The sequence below is a fragment of the Peromyscus eremicus genome, chromosome 7 (assembly GCF_949786415.1).
Source record: "Peromyscus eremicus chromosome 7, PerEre_H2_v1, whole genome shotgun sequence".
Taxonomy (NCBI): domain Eukaryota; kingdom Metazoa; phylum Chordata; class Mammalia; order Rodentia; family Cricetidae; genus Peromyscus; species Peromyscus eremicus.
This window is the reverse complement of record NC_081422.1, coordinates 20,939,346-20,957,431: the sequence shown is the minus strand read 5'-3', so window position 1 is coordinate 20,957,431 and position 18,086 is coordinate 20,939,346. Positions and strand designations below refer to the sequence as shown.

Here is an 18,086-nt window from a genome sequence, read left to right as displayed (position 1 = left end):
GATCAGAAGCCTTTGCCACCACACTCAGTGAAATGGTTTGGAAAAGTTAAGAAGTAAAATTTAACATTTGTTTTTGATACACAATGTTACTTTACTTCCAAGCTGTGTTCACCATGAGTTACAATTTGATGAATGGACAGGTCAGCAACTGGAGCCAATCTTTACAGATTTAGTTACTGAAATACTCTGGAAACAGAATTCATGTGGTTATATAATACAGATCTTAGGCTAGTGAAGTTTAAGAAATATTAAGGTATCAAATGTAGTATATTTTATTTAAAGTACATTAAATTATTTAAGTTTAAGTGGCCTAAACTTTTATTAAAGTAGATTACTTGGCAAAAGACTTTGTGGGGTTTGTTGTTGTTTGTTTTGTTTTTTAATCACTGGTTCAGGCATACATTCACAGTGAAGGGGGAGGAGAATTACTTAATATATTTACCTCTTACATAAGTAAATATGTAGCTAGAGTTTTCCTGCCTGGCCCACAGTCAGGACAAATCTCTCTCACCTGCCAATCCCACAGCTGCTCAGACCCGACCAAGTAAACACAGAGACTTATATTGGTTACAAACTGTATGGCCATGGCAGGCTCTTGCTAACTGTTCTTACAGCTTAAATTAATCCATTTCTATAAATCTATCCCTTGCCACGTGGCTCGTGGCTTACCGGCATCTTCACATGCTGTTTGTCATTGTGGCGGCTGGCAGTGTCTCTCTGACTCAGCCTTCCACTTCCCAGCTCTATTCTCCTTGTCCCGCCTATACTTCCTGCCTAGCCACTGGCCAATCAGTGATTTATTTATTGACCAATCAGCAACACACTTGACATACAGACCATCCCACAGCACTTCTGGCTGAAATTGTTTTGGGAACTTGTAAGAGTTCAGCTTTGAGGGTGAGAGGATGGAGATTATAGAAACTTACTCTCTTTACTGACTTCTTGGCTAGGCAGGGAACATTGATTGTGTTAAAAGTATTTCCCTTGTTAGATTTCAATCAGCCAGGCAGTGGTGGCTCATAACTTTAATCTCAGCATTTGGAAGGAAGAGGCAGGTGAATCGCTGTGAGTTTTGAGGCCAGGATGGCCAAGTCTACACAGAGAAACCCTGCCTTGAAAAACCAAAAAAAAAAAAAAAAAAAAAATAAAGAATTCAATCAAAATTTTAAGGCAGGCATGATCAATAGGGTAAATTAACTGAGAGATCTTCTGATATATATTAAATAACTGATTCTTTAAGAAATAAATCTGAAATTGCCATATTTACTCAGTGTATCATCTGTGGTACCAGCCATGAGAATTGAGCTTATGTAATATTTAATATGTTTCCTACCTTGGCATGAAAAGGGACAAATTCCAGACTAGCACAGAGATTTTTTTTTTAATGTAGTTTTGGATGCAAGTATATTCTAGTTTTTGTTGACTGAGCCAGTGGTTTCTTGGCCATAATTTTATGTCATTAACGTGTATGTTTTTTTTTTCAAAGTGTTACGGAAATATAAAAAGTATCAAAGGAAAGATAAGTTAATTTCCCCTAAGTTTTCATGGCTTAAAGATTTCAAAGAGGTTCAAAAATAATAAAAATCTATTCATAAAAGAATTACCTAATAAGAGAAGTAATTAGTTTTAGAGAAATTTGGCTGTGTTGACGTATAGCTAGGCTTTACTATTAATTATACTGATGAATATCATATCTTTTTTTTTTTTTTTTTTTCCGTTTTTTGTCAAGACAGGGTTTCTCTGTGTAGTCCTGTCTGTCCTGGAACTCACTCTGTAGACCCGGCTGGTCTTGAACTCACAGAGATCTGCCTGCCTCTGCTTCCCAAGTGCTGGGACTAAAGGCGTGTGCCACCACCACCACCACCACCACCACCACCACCACCACCACTACCACCCAGCTATGAATACCATATCTTAATGTTCCATTTAATGAAATTTTTTTTTTTTAAAAAAGCCTTTCTTGGTTATGTCATAGAGAGCCAGATTCCTTAATAAAATATTTGGTATCTGTTTTTCATGAAGTAACTTCTTAAAGAGAAGTTGTGATTTTCCACTGGACAGAACTTAGGAAGACAGACATGTTAAAAGACACACTGCCTTTCAAGAGGCTGTGGCAATTTTAACAAATTTAAGAGGATTTAAAAATAACTTGTATCTAACTTTTCACAACTAGAGTACTATAATTTATGTAAAATGTAATGTTTTAAATATGTACAACACTTGAAACCGTTTTCTTACTCATTGAGGAACTTTACCAAGCTATGCTTACTGGATCATTTGAGCATGAGCACTAAAATCCTGATTGGTATCTTGTTGGTTACAAAATTATTTATGGCATTTATAAACTGATAAAAGTTTAGAATTGAAAAGTCTGACAATCTAAGGGCAGTCTTGTTTTTTCCAAGAAAGCAGGGATGGAGGCTGTAAATGATTCTTAAATTATTTTCTTTGTTAACGTCAGATCCAGCAGGGATTTTAGATACCTAATTTTCATCATTCTGTTAGACAGTGTTACCAATGTGTGTTACAAGATGTCTGGCATATAGTAACAGTTTAAATGACCAGACATTAGTGACATTATTAGACACTTCCTATATGCTAGGCGTTGAGAAAGGAGCTTTGCTGTAGTTTAATGTGCATAGTTACGTCATTTTTTTGTAGGTTGTTCTGTTGTCTAGCTGATAAATACAGTGTTACTATCACAGTCTTGGATTTCAGACCCTTTAGTTTCATTAAAATCAAAGTATGTTTTATTGGATATGAGATTCAAATCAGTTTCTAAATTTTTTTTTCCAGAGGGATTTTATAAATACATGTTTAGCAAGACATACTTACGTTTTTGTTTGTTTGTTGTAGAATTCAGATCACTCAGATTCAACAACTCCATCCCCCAGTCAAGAGAGTTCGTCATTAGTTGTTGGTTCTTCAGAAGGATTGAGGCAGCGCATCCTTCCACAAGCACAAACTGACCCAGCCCAGAGTCATCAGTTTCCATATGTAATCCAAGGGTAAGTGAAAGTATGGATCATAATTAGGACCTTCCAAAAATCACACACAAAAAAACCATTTACTTTAGATTTTTTTCACTGTAGCATCTTTTTGATTATTAAAGTTCATTTGAAACTTATTTACTTACTTTTCAAGTACTTTCATATGCTTTATTCACAAACAGATGAAACAAACAAAATCAGACCATTAGTGAAAGTGAGAAGCTAAAAGAAATGTAACAAACACCTAAGTGTATATGTAACAACAGTATCTGGTAGGTTGGCTGAATGAATAGACAAGTTGTTTTAAAATTTTTTTCTTCAAAACTTCATGCATTGTGTTTATTTCAAACACAATGAAATATTTGCCACCTATAATTTACCCTCATGTTCCCCAATATGCCCTCCTCCCCAACTTCATGTATTTATTTGTTTTGCCTCTTGAAAAATTCATTACGTCCAGTTAGTGCTGCCCATATATGCATGGGTGTGGGGCCATCCATTGCAGCATGAGAAACCTGGAAGTGGCCACATCCTCAATAAAGAATGGTTCTCCACGCCCCAGCAACTATCTACTGTCAGTAGCTCCTAAGGGCTTTTGCCTAGAGATCTTTTGGTTGGGGTGATCTTGTGCAGGTAACCACAGCTGCATGTCCCATGTCATGTCCAGAAGACTGTTTTCTAGCAGCCCTCAGCTCCCACCCTAGCTCTTCCATTCCTTCTTCCTCCTCTTTTGAGATGTTGCTTTAACCTTGCTGTTCTCATGGTGTTAATATAGATGTTCCATTTAGAGTGAGCAGTCAGACTTTACTCTCAGCACTCTGAGCAGGGGTGCATCTCTCTGTTGACTGCTGGACACTGAGAAGTTTCTTTGGCCAAGGTTAAGAGCTGCCTAGGACTGTGGGTACCATCAGGAGTATTTAGAAGGCAATTTGACAGTGTGGTCGTTTAGCAAAATAACAATAGCAAGTTCCACTCTAGGGCCTATGAGCTCCCCAGCCATGGGCTTCTGACCAGGGACCTCCCTCATGTGGAGCAGCATTGGTGTTAATTAATTCTTCTTTGAAGGCCTTTGAAGGCCTGGTAGAGTTTTACGTTTACATTTATTCTGGTAGACTATTTCTATGTGGACTAGTAATGCATGTAAAATGTTTATGCACATAGTGATATACTTACAAATTCATTGTTTTAGGTGAATGTTGCATATTCAGCAAGTATGCCTATTATTATAAAACACTCAAATGAATTAATGCCTGTAGCTGGAAAGTTTCTCTGGTCCTGCCCAGTCCCTCAGTCCTGCCTGTGGTCCCTCAGCCACTTATAAAATAATCACTCAAAGGCTTAGTATTATTTACAAATTGTATGGCCTACGGCAGGCTTCTTGCTAGCTAACTCTTTCATCTTAAATTAACCCATTTCTATTAATCTATGTTTTGCCACATCGCCATGGCGTTACAGGTCTGCTGTCATCTTGTTGCTCTTTGACAGCGGCTGGTGTCTCCCATATATCTCTATATATCTGCTTGGCTTTCCCACCTGCCTCTAAGGTGCCTTGCCATAGGCCAGTGCAGCTTTATTTATCAACCAATTAGAGCAACACATATTCACAGCATACAGAAAAACATCCCACAGCAAATGCCAGTGTTCAAAAACAAAACTTTCTGTTTGGAGAGCGTACTTTGTGATTCACAAAGCAACTGATAGAGAAGTTCAATAAGTAGATTATCTAATGTAGCAGTGTCCTTTTTGGGTGTGTGCATGTTAAACCCAGGGCCTGCTATACAAATGCATTACCATTAATTATGCTCTAGCTTTTGGATATACTGTCATTTTTTACTTATAAAGACTTTTCTTTTTGTCAACTTTAACATAGCCCTTTTCTTAAACCTGCAAGAGCAATGATTTAGTGACTTTGGGAAATTTAATACCAAAATAAAAGCTCTGCTCTCCTTTTTCAAACTCCAGTACTACAAATGCATAGCTAGACTGCAGTTGTCCAGCACATAGGCAAGGATTCCCTAGCTATAGTATGCTTGCTAATGTTACTGCTTTCTGTGTCTTACTCTCTGAAGCTTCCGGTTTTGGGATGATTCTCAAGAGCCCGACATCTTCACCATACATGGTGAACTTGACTTGTAGAAATCCTGAGGCTGATAGAGCTCCCTTTGCTCTTAGGGAAACTTGGGGACACAGAAGAACATGCTCTCACTACAGTGGTTTACAAAGTCCTATTTACAGTAATGATAGACTGTTTTTAGACTCATCTGTTATGCCATTACATTTATTTAACTTGAAAAAATGCTGACTACTTTGTTAGACACTCACTTTCAGAGATTCAGTTTCCCTGAATTAGTAACAGCTTTGTTTTGTATTTCAACTTAAAACTCACCTGTAGTCCACCACTCAGCAATAAGCCTTACTGAAGTTTTTGTAATTATACTTCCATATTTTTCTATGTGTACATTTAAAATTGGAAGATCATAAATTTTATTCTATCTTATAAACTTTTTTTTAAACAAAACAGGTTGGAAATATTTTCAGATCTATGTAAATTCACATTTGGTTTGTCTGTTTTTTCATTATTTGGTTATATTAATTTGTTTACTCCTCTATGGAGGCAAATTATATTATTTGTTTTTGCTGCATATTACTCCAAAGTCTCAGTAGTGTTCAACAAGACATTTTATTTTCTTGCTCACAGGTCTGTTAGTCACCCAGGACAGCTCTGCCGAATTGAGGCTGTAGTTGAGTTTAGGTCTGTTTCATGTTTCTTGTTGGTGGATCAGTAATTCCCTGGGATGTCAGAGGATAGGCTAAGACCTAAAATCATTTAAAGCCTTGTGCATGTCGCATTTATTATTATTTGACTAAAGAAATAGTCATATGATTTCCTAATAGCCCCAGGGTGGTGAAGTATTCCAGTTATAACCAATGTTATGTAGGAAAACGCTTAACAGCTGTTCAGTAAAAGGAAAATTAAGGCCCTTAATTTGCTCATTCCTATAACATAAAAACTCCTACCATGACTGATTTCAAGATGTGAAGGGCAGGCTGGGAGGTGGTGGCACATGTCTTTAATCCTAGCACTCGGGAGGCAGAGGCAGGCGGATCTCTGAGTTCGAGGCCAACCTAGGCTACAGAGTGAGTCCCAGGAAAGGTGCAAAGCTACACAGAGAAACCCTGTCTTGAAAAACCAAAAAAAAAAAAAAAAAAAGATGTGAAGAGCATATCTCTATTTTTAAAATGAACGTATGCTACTTGACAGTCTTCCCAACCCCTAAAAGCTATAGAGACTGTCTAACAACGAGCCCAGTGCAAGGCATAACCCTCCATTCATTATTTATTAGAGGAACCCAAGAGACTCAAAACAATATTGCCATTTGCCCTTGCTTGTCTTCTGGAACTGAAGGTAATAGGCTAATGTTGAAGATAGCACAGGCTTTGGACGTAGGACTTGGTGGAATTGAGCTGCATCAGACCTGGAAGCCTCCTCCTTGAGGATTAGTTTTCAGAGTATCAGAGGAGCTGTGCAATGCAAATTGTCAAGGAAGAATGGCAGTCAGTAGTCTAACCAGCCTTAATGCCTCTGAACCATGACAGTGATCAGAATGGCAAGCTGTCTCTAAAGGTGCGATAATGAATGGCACTTACAGCTTAGGGGTGACCACCAACTGTCTAATTGAACTATTCATGCCTGGTACATAAACCTAGCCCATTACCTGTGGCTGGTGACCCTAAAAACATGGACCCTAAAGGAGAACCTACTACTGTTACTTTCTTAAACCAATGTAATTTCTAACTGTATTCTAAATACTTATGTTTACATCCACAGATAAGTTTAGCACTCAACTCTCCTCAAAAAAGCTGCTTTTGGTTTTTGATTTTTTTGCATCAGATGGAGACCATTACAGAAATCTACAACCAGTCAGTATGCAGAGAAACTAACCAGAGTTTCTCAGCCCCAGTTGATATTTCTGTAATATAACCCCCATGACTAAGGCTCAGGAAATACTGTGGAAGAGGGGCAGAAAGACTGTAAGAGCCAGAGGCCCAGGGCATCTGCTTTGAGATAGTGTCATCTGTGTCTAACAGGGAAGCTGCACCCATGAAATCTCAATATATTACAGAGTACCTGATAGAGGATAGAGCCTTTTTGGTCCTCACCGAAAGTGTGTTTGTATGCAAATGTGGAGGCTAGAGGTCAACTTCAGGTGTTGCTGTCAGGAGCCATCCACCTTGAATTTTCAGATAGGATCTCTCCGTATGTCCTAAGGCTGACCAGAGAAAGCCAGGGATCCACTTGTCTCTGCTTCTGATTTTGACAGATTCACCACCGTTCTCAACTCTCCAGCTTCTCCAAGACAGGGTTGTAGCCCTGGCTGTCCTGGAACTTACTCTGTAGATCTGACCTTGAATTTACAGAGTTCAAGGATAAATAAACCAATCCCACTTGCCTCTGCCTCTCCAAAGGCACGTGCCTCCACCACCCAGCTCATTCCCAATGGTTGATGTGGGGGCTAGGGATCAAAATCCTCATACCTGTACAGCGAGCACATAACCAATAATGCATCCTTCCAGCTCTTAAGTCTCCTTTTCTCCATATTGAATTTTGCTTTAGGCTGGCATTAGTTTGATCTTCCCAGACTGAGATAAGAATAACTAACACGTTATATTCTAAATATAACATTAACGATAACACATTATAACACATTTATATTCTAAATAAAGACTACACATATGTTAGGAATTGTTGATCGTAGAGACAGTTTAGAACAGTTTGGGAAGGCTAAAGTGTTATAGGCATATTTTAAATTTTATTAGTATTAGTATTCCAGTTGTAGGGGGCATCCACCTGGAAATAGAGCTTCATAAATTTCTACCATTAATAAATATAATTTTAAACATATTTATTATATCAATTTCACAGTGAGAACACTGGATTTTTTTTCTCTCCAAGATCAAGGGAAGAAAAGGGTAAAAAAAAAAATAAGAAAGAAAGAAAGAAAAAGAAAAAGTAGCCACCCTTTAAAAGTAGTTTTCAGGACTGAGAAAATTGGATTAGATCCCTTGCACCTACATAAAAGCCAGGCCCAGCGCTACACATCTATAAGCCCAGCTTTGGGAGTGCAGCTAGGAAAGGTGCTGGTAGAAATGAGCAGATCCCTGGAGCTGGCTACTCAACTGCTCTGGATGAATTGGTGAGCTCCAGGCTCAGTGAAAGCCCCTTTTCAAAAAAGTGAGGTAGAGAGCAATAGGGGAAGGCACCCAACATTGACCTTTGGCCTCTACATTCAGACACACACATATGCTTGTGCACCTACACATATGTACATGCTACATGAACAGATGTGCACATATACACACATGCACAAACAAAAGACAACATATTTACAAATGTTGTGTTTACTTGTGTATGTACCCCATAGTGGTTTTGATTTATATACATATCTCTGAGTCTTTTTGAAAATTGAAAATAGATTTACAATTTTCATACAATATATTCTTATCACAGTTTCTCTTCCTCCAACTCCTCCCTGGTCCTCTTCTACTTCCCACCCACCCAAATCTACACATCTTTCTTTTTGTGTGACATAGTAATACAGACGGGCGTCTAAATAATAGTAATAATAATAATAATAATAACAACAACAACAACAACAAGCAAACTGGAATAGGATGAAGCAAACAAACTACCAGGAAAACTACCAAAGAAAAAGCACAAGAAGCACATAGAGATGCAGAGACTCATGCATTCACACACATACAAATTCTATAAAAACACAACACTAGAAACTGCAATACATAGGAAAAAAAGAAAGAAAAAATTAAATACAATGCCCAGACAAAGCATTGTGAAACAAGGAACCTCCAAAATACCACTGGGTTCTCTTTGTGTTGGCACTCTATTGCTGGGCATGGGGCCTGGCATTAAGCGTTGTTTGAACACCCCAGTGGGCCCCAGTGGAGAAAACTAAGTTTTCACTGAGTGGTTTTCAGTTGGAGAAGACAGCTTCTGGGTTAGGAGTGGGGGCTTGTGTCCACTTTCCCTCCCAGCACTGGACCTCATTTGGGTTAGAACCATGTAGGGACTGTGTGAGTTCTTGTGTGTGTCAGTCCTGGTGTGTTTGTAAAGCCTTTTTTCCATGGTGTTCTCCGTCCCCTCTGCTCTTACACTCCTCCTACCTCCTCTTCTGCAGGTTCTCTGAGCCCTGAAGGGAGGGATTTGATGGAGACATCCCATTTAGGACTGAGTGCCATGGCCTCCCTCTCTGCAGTTTGTTGTGGGTCTCTCTCTGTGTTTGTTCTCATCTGCTGCAGGAGGAAGCTTCTCTGGTGATGGCTGAACAAGGCACTGATCTATGAGTACAGCAGAATGTCATTAGGAGCCATTTTATTGCTGTCTTACATTATGTATTTTGGGGTCACAGTCTTATTTAAGGGATGGTTAATAAAAGCAAAGCTGGCTCACTGTAACTTTCTTCTTTGTTATGACCAAATACTGCACAGTTTACGGGAGGAGGAGTTTAGTTTGGCTCGCAGTTGAAGGGATACAGCCCATCATGGTGGGGAAGGCACGGTTTCAGAAGTGTGGGTTAGCTGGTTGCAGTGGGTCAGGAAACACAGGAAGTACAGGAAGTGGGCCTGGGCTATTCAACTTCAAGGTCTCACCCCCCACCCCACCCCCAACTCACTTTCTTCTGCAAGACTGCATCTTCTAAGGGGTCCATAACTTTCTAAAACAGTGCCACCAGCAGGGGACCAAGTGTTCAAATACATGAGCATGCCTGGGACATTTTTTTAAAATTTTATTATATTTAATTACATTTTTTCATTTATTTTACATATTGACCACAGTTTCCCCTCTGTAAGTGAGTGTTACAGCTCTGGAGGAGATGGTATCCTGACTGTTCGGGCAGTCAGGCTATACCTGGAGCTGCAGTAGTCTTCTTCACCCAAGACTCTTTTGAGAAAGAGATTTGGGAAGGGGGAGTCCAGGAGAGTGGCTGCCTCTGCCAGGGTAGGAAAGCACAGCCCACAACTGAACAGGCAGAAAGGCTAATATAGGGCTTCTTAGGGACGGAGTTTTCTCCAGGGAGATTTTCTGCTCAGGGATTGGTTAGTTTTCTTGCTCAGGGATTGATTGGTTTCATTGGTCAGGGGAAGAGATGGCTCTGATTTCAGGGCCAAACTGTGTTTCTTTCACTGGCCCTTTTCAGCTTTTTGGCTTCTAAGGCCAGGGCGTATTTCTTTCACTGACTCTGATTCTAGGGAGTTTCTTTGGCACTGGTTTCAGAATCAGGGCATGGGTGGGTTTCTTTGGTTGGCCCCTTTTCCCTACACTCTCCCTCATCTTCTCTCGTTCCCTCTGCCCCCACTTCCATCTACCCCCCTTCCCATCCACTTCTTCTCAGTCTTCATTCAGAAAGGGGCAGACCTCCCATGGGCTTGAACAAAGCATGGCACATCAAGTTGAGGTAGGACCAAAGTCCTCCTCCTGCATAAAGGCTGAGTTGAGGTAATCCAGCATGAGGAACAGGTTCCCAAAGCCAGCTAAGTGCCAGGGACACTGCTAGGAGCCTTACAAACAGACCAAACTGTCACACACATGCAGGGCCCAAGGTCAGTCCCAGCAGGCTCCCTAACTGTTGGTCCAGAGTCCGTGTGCTCCCACAAGCTCAGGTCAGCTGTCTCTGTGGGCTCCTCTATCAGTACTTTGACCCCCCTGGCTTGTCCCTCCTGCCTCTCTTCAGGAGGACTCCCGGAGCTCTGCCCAGTGCTTGGCTGTGGATCTCTGCATCTGCTTCCATCAGTTACTGGATGAAGGTTCTATGATGACAATTAGGATAGTTACCAATCTGATTATAGGAGAAAGCCAGTCCAGGCACCCTCTCCACTATTGCTAGGAGTCTTAGCTGGGATCATCCTTGTGAATTCCTGGCAGTTTCCCTGGCACCAGGTTTCTCCCTAACTCCAAAAACTGCCTGGGACATTTTATATTCACACCATAACACTAGTGTTTGCTGAATAGAGTAACAACATTTTGAGGAAGAGTCCATTTAAAAATTATGGAATCTGAAGCATAAGGAAGTTAATGATGATTTTCCAAAAGTTTTACTGAATTAATAGAATTTTAACTTATTTTTAAAAATTCAGAAGTATGTTATTCACTTTTGGCTCTTTAAAGGACAGTTTATATTTGAAAATTTTGTATTTTAAATTATTTGTCTGCTGTATCTTTAATAACATTTTACTACTTGGTTGTGACCTAAAGTTTATTTTATAGCTTTGATTTTTTTTTTTTTCCTGAGATAGGGTTTCTCTATGTAACAGCTGGGCAGTCCTGGAACTCACTCTGTAGACCAGGCTGGCCTTGAACTCACAGAGATCCCCCTGCCTCCGCTTCCCTAGTGCTGGGATTAAAGGCATGTGCCAACACTGCCCAGCTATAGCTTTGATTCTTAAAGAGAATGTACTTAAAAATCCAAGTATTTTTGGCTTTGTTCATGCTTGCTCCATATTTTGTGGATGACTTATTGTGTTATTTGAAGAACGTTGAAAATCAGTGTCTTACAGTAAGATTTAAAAATGCCCTGTCAGTGATTGACTTACGGTCCATAAATAATTCAGAGGAATGCTGTTTAGCTTTTGACACATTAAAAGGCTTCGTTTATTTTTTATTGCAGAAATGTGGACCACCAGTTTCCTGGGCAAGCTGTGCCACCGGGGTTCCCAGTGTACCCTGCTCTCAGCCCACTGCAGATGCTGTGGTGGCAGCAGATGTATGCTCATCAGTATTATATGCAATAGTAAGTCTGTCTGAGTCATTGTTTTAGCTACTCTGTTAATGACTTAATGTTCTCTTACCCTAACGAAGTTGATTTGGGTTGCATTTGCTACTGTCATTACTCAGTTACTTTAGAATTAGGAGGAATTTATAAACTTTTCAGAAGATACTTATTTCAAATTACTTGGCATTTCCCTCCATTTTACATCAGTAAGCCTGTTCTTAGCCTCTTCTTCTTGGCCCTGATTTTATTTAGCAATATTCAGATACTTTTTAAACATAATATAGAAGTCTAAGAAGAGAGTTTCCCTGAAAGGCTGCAGCTCTACAAGGAGACAAAACGTCAAAGGAAAAGGGGCCATAGGAAGTGTCGGGCCCAGTGTGGCACAGATGGTCACTGCCCTCATTCTGGACTCCCAGACTAAGTCATGTCTCTGCTGTGTTCTCCCGCTCTTCCTCATCCCGTGCACTCACCCACACTGTCCAGCTGCTGCCGTTACCTGTCCTCTGCTGGTGTGTTTGCTCCTGTTTTCCTTCTCCTCCTCTTTCTCTTACCATCATTTTCTCCCCTTCTTTTTAGCAATAACAGTCTTTAAGCATTTAAAAATACTTGATAGTGGGCTGGAGAGATGGCTCAGCCGTTAAAGGCTAGGCTCACAACCAAAAAAATACTTGATAGTAAAACAAAATACACAATAATAAAATAAATCCCCGTGTACCTGTGTTTCAGCTTCAGTAGTTACAAAATCATGTCAATCTTAGTCTACAACTTTTCCTTTCTCTTGTTATATTTTAAAAACAAATCCTAGCCATGTTTTGTTTTTTGGGAAACCTGTAATAAACAATTTATTCTAACTTTATTTTTCTTTGTGAGACAGGGTCTCATGTAGCCCAGGTTGGCCTCAAAATGGCTATTTAGCCAAAGATGACCTTAAACTGTTGCTCCTAGAGCCTCCACCTCCCTAACCCTGGACTATAGGCACATGCAGGCTACCATACGAGTTTTATGTGGTGCTAGGCATGGAGCCCAGGACTGACTTTTGTGTATGGATTCACTGAATTACAAACCCCAGTCCTTTTTCTTTCTTAAGAAATGAAATTTCTTAAAATTATATATTTTTATTGTGTGTGTGTGTGTGTGTGTGTGTGTGTGTGTGTGTGTGCGTGCATGTGTGTACCCGCATGCATACTGTGTCACACATAGAAGCAGAGGCCAGCTTATGGGAGTTATTTCTCTTCTTCCACTGTGTGAGTTCCAGGATCACACTTTGGTGGTCAGGCTCAGTGGCAGGAGCCATAACCGACTGAGCCATCTTGCTAGCCCTGTTCTGACTTACACAGTCACGTTGTCAGCACTTTAGAGGACACAGTTCTTTCTCAGGTGACAGAAACAGTGATCCTCAAATGGAGTTGCCAGAAAACTAGGATTGGGGTTGATGAGTGGTTATCTGAGATTCATTTAATGTTTAAACCCATATTTAGACAAGTATGTCATAGTGTGGCTTTGAGGTGTTCATCCCATGTAGAATAATAAAAAGAGCCATTAACTGAAAGTTTTATAGTTACTATCAGCTTGTAAGCCGATTTACCAGAGCATGAACATGGCCATTATTATTTCTTCCTCTTCTCTGCTGTAGTCTTAGGTGACCAGGCTAAGAGAATGTCCTAATCTTAGCCCCACTATTCCACTGGAAACTGCTTCCTAAGAAACACAGAGCAAGAGTGTGATACTCAAGATTAGGGTTATAAAAATTTTACACTACCTAAGACATTTTAAAAATGCATAGTATGGTAAAGTTCTTTTTTTTTCCTTTTAATATTTTGGTGAATATTTCAGTCAAGCTGCAGTTACAGCTCAGGCCACATCGAGTGCCAGCCCAGCCCAGCCTACTGCATCGCCACCTCTAAACTTGGCACATGTTCCTGGAGAAGAGCCTCCACCAGCTCCCAACCTAGTAGCCCAAGACAACGGGCCCATGAATGAGAATGTCCAAATGAACGCGCAGGGGGGACCAGTGCTGAACGAGGAGGACTTCAACCGTGACTGGCTAGACTGGGTGTACACATTCTCACGGGCTGCAGTGCTGCTCAGCATCGTATACTTCTACTCCTCTTTTAGTCGGTTTATCATGGTAATGGGAGCCATGCTGCTGGTGTATTTGTGAGTGATGGGTATTCACTGTTTGTGCTTTCTTTTAATGCTTTCTAAAACAGTTTATCACAGATTCTAGCATAATATAGTTAGTTAGAATGAAGGGTTTTTAATACTGGCCTTCAGCTATCCAGCATGTTGATGTTAGTCAAAAGTAATGGCAGAGGTATTGTGTAAGAATATTTATCAGAATTGTTTAAAAGCAGAGTATTTGTTTCTTGTATTTTATGTAAATTATTAATTCAGTGATTCATAGACTTTCAGTTATTTAGAACTCAAATATATGATAAATGTCATCATAAGGGTGTACTTTTAAGTTATATTTATTATTAGTAAGTCAAGAGGCAAAGAAATGTATCTAGTTATATTTCATTTTGAAAAAAAACTCCAAAAGATTTTGTGATTTAATGTGTCACTTTGAGCCAGTTATATTCAAGATAGGCTTGTGGATTTGAATTGAATTTTGTTTTGCTGTTATTACCTTGAGAAATCCACTGAGTTGAAATAAGATACTTGTCTTTATCATTTATTACAACGCCTCCAGTAGTTTTTCCCTGAGGGACTCTGTTTTATAGTATTGAAAACACAAGTGATTGTGGTTTATTTTCTCTATTTTGCTGAACAGACACCAGGCTGGATGGTTCCCTTTCAGGCAAGAAGGCGGTCAGCAACAGGTTCCTAACAACGTTGACGTTAACAACGATGGGCAGAATGCAAACAATCTAGAACTTGAAGAAATGGTAGGTTATTGGCTTTTGTGTGGGTTTTACAGGTAGATAGTCCTGAGTCCTTATGGGACAGAAGTGGTGATGGACTCTTGGATGCTTTACAGATACCCAAGGCACACAAAGAAAAGCTGATGTAGAAACTGTGGTTTCATCTGGGGAATTTAGCATGTAATGCTGAGTCAGTCATATCCTCTGTTAGAATAAGTGGGAAGGATTAGTAGCTCTCTAAAAATAGTCTTGAAAGATACTATACCTGAGTAAGAATTCATTGTATTGGCAGTTATTTACACACCACAGAATTGATTAATTTTAGACTTCACAATGCCTTCTAATTGCCCCAGATCTAACTTTTTTCCTACACACTTAGATTTTTTCTTGCTCTAGAAAATATTTAGCTCTCCCCTGTGCTACTGTAAGTTGGCGTTTGTGGTTCCGGTTACTCAGGACTGTGTTTATGTTGTTTGAAAGGAGCGTCTTATGGACGATGGACTTGAAGACGAGAGTGGAGAGGATGCAGGTGAAGATGGCAGTGCAGTCCACAGGCCCGGCTTAATGGCTTCAGCGTGGTCCTTTATCACCACCTTTTTTACTTCACTGATACCAGAGGGGCCTCCCCAAGTTGCCAATTAGACCTGAAAAACTGTGCCAGCTGCAAAGGAGGGTTTGACTTTAGAAAAGTGGTTTAAATAACAGTGCAATTTCAAAAAAAAAAAAATGTATAACTTTTTTTTGATGATCATGTACAGAGGTCTTTTCCTTAAGCTTCTCACGCATATGAGTATTTTAAGCACAAATGGACTACTAAGTGTGTGATTTTTTTTGTTTGTTTAAAGATCCTAACAGAACATAGCATAACAGTACTGGTCTTCCAGTTTTATTCATTTCAATTACGTGTAGTGCGCCAAGCAGAACCACTGTGTGTTGTTTCTTTAAAGAGCTGCTACACCTTTAAATGTCCATAGCTAGACGGCCAGCCCTTCAGTGTATCCTTTGAAAAATATATCTATTTTCTGTGAATTATCCTAAAAGTTTTAAACAGAAATGACCTCATAGTTTTTAATAAAGAAGTTTATTTACCTAAAATGTGCTAGTAGCATCTTGCCCATCCATAAAGCAATAAACTTCTCAAAAATCTTAATTTTGACATTTGAATAAATGATGGAAACTTTCTATTTTAAGGACACATGTCGCATCAGTTGGAATTAGTATCTTAAAAGAAAAAGGCAGCTCTTCATTGGAATTAAGTGATATAAAATGTTTGATATGGCAGTACTTTTATAAAATATGCTGGAAATTGCTCCCTGTAATTTTTTAAATAAAAAGTCAATTATGATAAATAGCCTTATGGGATATTTATTCAAGTTCTTCAATACTAATTGACCTGCAGAAATATATTTAAATTTTACAAGTGTTTGGAAGGGTTAATGTCTTCCGGGTCAGTTTGGCCTTCTTCCATTCTAAAGGGCACCTCTTAGTTTCCAGGCAGTCTAACACTGACAGAAATGCACCTGAGGACCTACAGGGTAGTGGCAGAAGAATGGAGAGCTATTGAAACTCTTGATAAGTTTATATCCTTCTGTTGGGAGCTAGTGAAAAGAGCTGTGGAATCTGTTGAGGGTGCAGCATTTTGGGGCTTCTGTTGTCAGGTGTTGTAGTTACAGAGGACCCTGCAGGGGGAAATGAGCCTCCTTCTTTGTCTCAGCCCAGGCAGAGCCTCAGGAGGAAGATACTGCTCAGATTTGCCTTGAGAGAGGTACAACTGTGGGTTCTAGGAATGGTAAATATGTTATTATTTTTAATAATTTTCTCCATGTTGTTAATTTCTTCATATCAGCCTTACTTTCAATAAGTCTTGGTAAAAAAACAAAAACAAACAAAAAAACTCCAAAACCCTAGTCAAGTGTCAGCTGTGTTTTGGAGAGGCCTGTATGGTGCTTGAAGATGGTTTTCAGACAGCAGAAGAGGCTGTGGGGAAGCCCGGAGACTGGTCTGAAGCCAAGTCATGACCAGTGCTAACTAGGGTATGTTCTCTAGAGTGCTTCCAAGGCCTTTTATATCCTCTACACTTGACAGAGGGATTAGGCTTTCTCCAGTGAAAGGGTCTATGTGTGGGCAACAGGAAAGAGAGGCCGGAGGGCTGGAGAGGTGAAGACCTTTGCTCCATAGTTGGACCCACAGCTCAGTGTACTAACTAATTTCTCTGGCTCTCTCCACCAACACTACTGAAATTGTTTAAGTTAGTGGGAGATAGACCATTTTGGGGGCCACAGTTGTGTAGTTCAGTGACAGGTTTTTTTTTAAAATTGTTATTGTTTTGTTTTTGTTTTTGTTTTTGTCTCATAGTTAAGACTGGATTTCCACATTACATTTTAGTAGACTATGGTGAGGCAGCTTCTCATCTGTTGAATCTCGAACGGTTGGCGCTGGAGCTGCAGAACTGGACCAGGCTCTGGCAAGTGGGTTCTTCACTAGCAAGTTGTCTGGGAAGCCAGTAGGGCCAGCTCGTCTCCACAGGTGAAAGGGCTAGCCTTGCAGATTCAAGGTGGTGGCAACTTCTATGTGGTGGGAACAAAGCATAGTCATTGTGTCTCATTTCTCACACATACATTATACTTTGGGTGTGCCAATATTTAGACATTGAGAAACATTTATACAGAACAGAATTCCATGCAATGCTTCCTGAATGCATCGGTTATGGAGTAGTGCAAGCCTTTTCTTTAAGGTCCCTGTGGAGCCTGTAAGAGTTGGCCTCTTAAAGAGAGCACAGAACCATCACTCATTGTTCTATTCCTGGCTTTTGGGCTTGTTTCCTAGCCAGGACTCTGGAAAGAACTCTTTGCCCAGCACAGCGGGGCTGCAGCCCTACTGAAGACCTGTCTGTATAGCAAACCTCCATGGGTGCAGCTGTCCTTTCTCTACACTTATGGGTATGTCCCAGAGGTCCCAGTCTTGCAGACCAGTTTGGAAGTTATCTTGTCAAAGCTTACTTCCCAATGCTACTGCCGAGTTCTGACTCTTCCTCTTACTGACCTACTTTACAAAATGAGCATGCCACTTCCTGCACATACTGTTCACCGAGTATGTGCAGCAGCTCGTGCCTGAGTACGCCAAGGCTACAGAAGAGGCAGGTGGGCAAACTGAATATGGATGGTCTTCACCAACTGTTGTTCTCATGGAAGACGCACAGAAAAGCTGCTGTTGGGCCATCCTGGCCAGTTACACAATGATAAAAGTGACCAGCTAGAATGCTTCAAAACTGCTGCTGAAGTTCAAACATATTCCTGCTGCCTAGTTATGTTTTCATTGTTGTGATGAGCACCATGAGCAAAAGCAACTTGGGGAGGAAAGTTTTTTTTTTTTTAATACTAAAACTTAGTCTATCATGAAGGGAAGTCAGGGCATGAACTCAAGGCCGGAAACTAGAAGCAGGAACT

General features: G+C 40.1%; 1 protein-coding gene across 1 annotated transcript in view; it reads left to right on the top strand.

Annotated features, from left to right (window-relative positions):
- Herpud2 (HERPUD family member 2) overlaps positions 1-15,991 on the top strand; it is a 36,403-nt gene extending 20,412 nt beyond the window's left edge. Inside the window, exons 4-8 of the mRNA XM_059267533.1 lie at positions 2,857-3,008; positions 11,672-11,794; positions 13,610-13,933; positions 14,550-14,664; positions 15,121-15,991. Coding sequence (XP_059123516.1) covers positions 2,857-3,008; positions 11,672-11,794; positions 13,610-13,933; positions 14,550-14,664; positions 15,121-15,282 — 876 coding nt within the window. The 3' untranslated portion in view covers positions 15,283-15,991. The remainder of the gene's footprint in view (positions 1-2,856; positions 3,009-11,671; positions 11,795-13,609; positions 13,934-14,549; positions 14,665-15,120) is intronic.
- Positions 15,992-18,086: the final 2,095 nt, after the last annotated feature.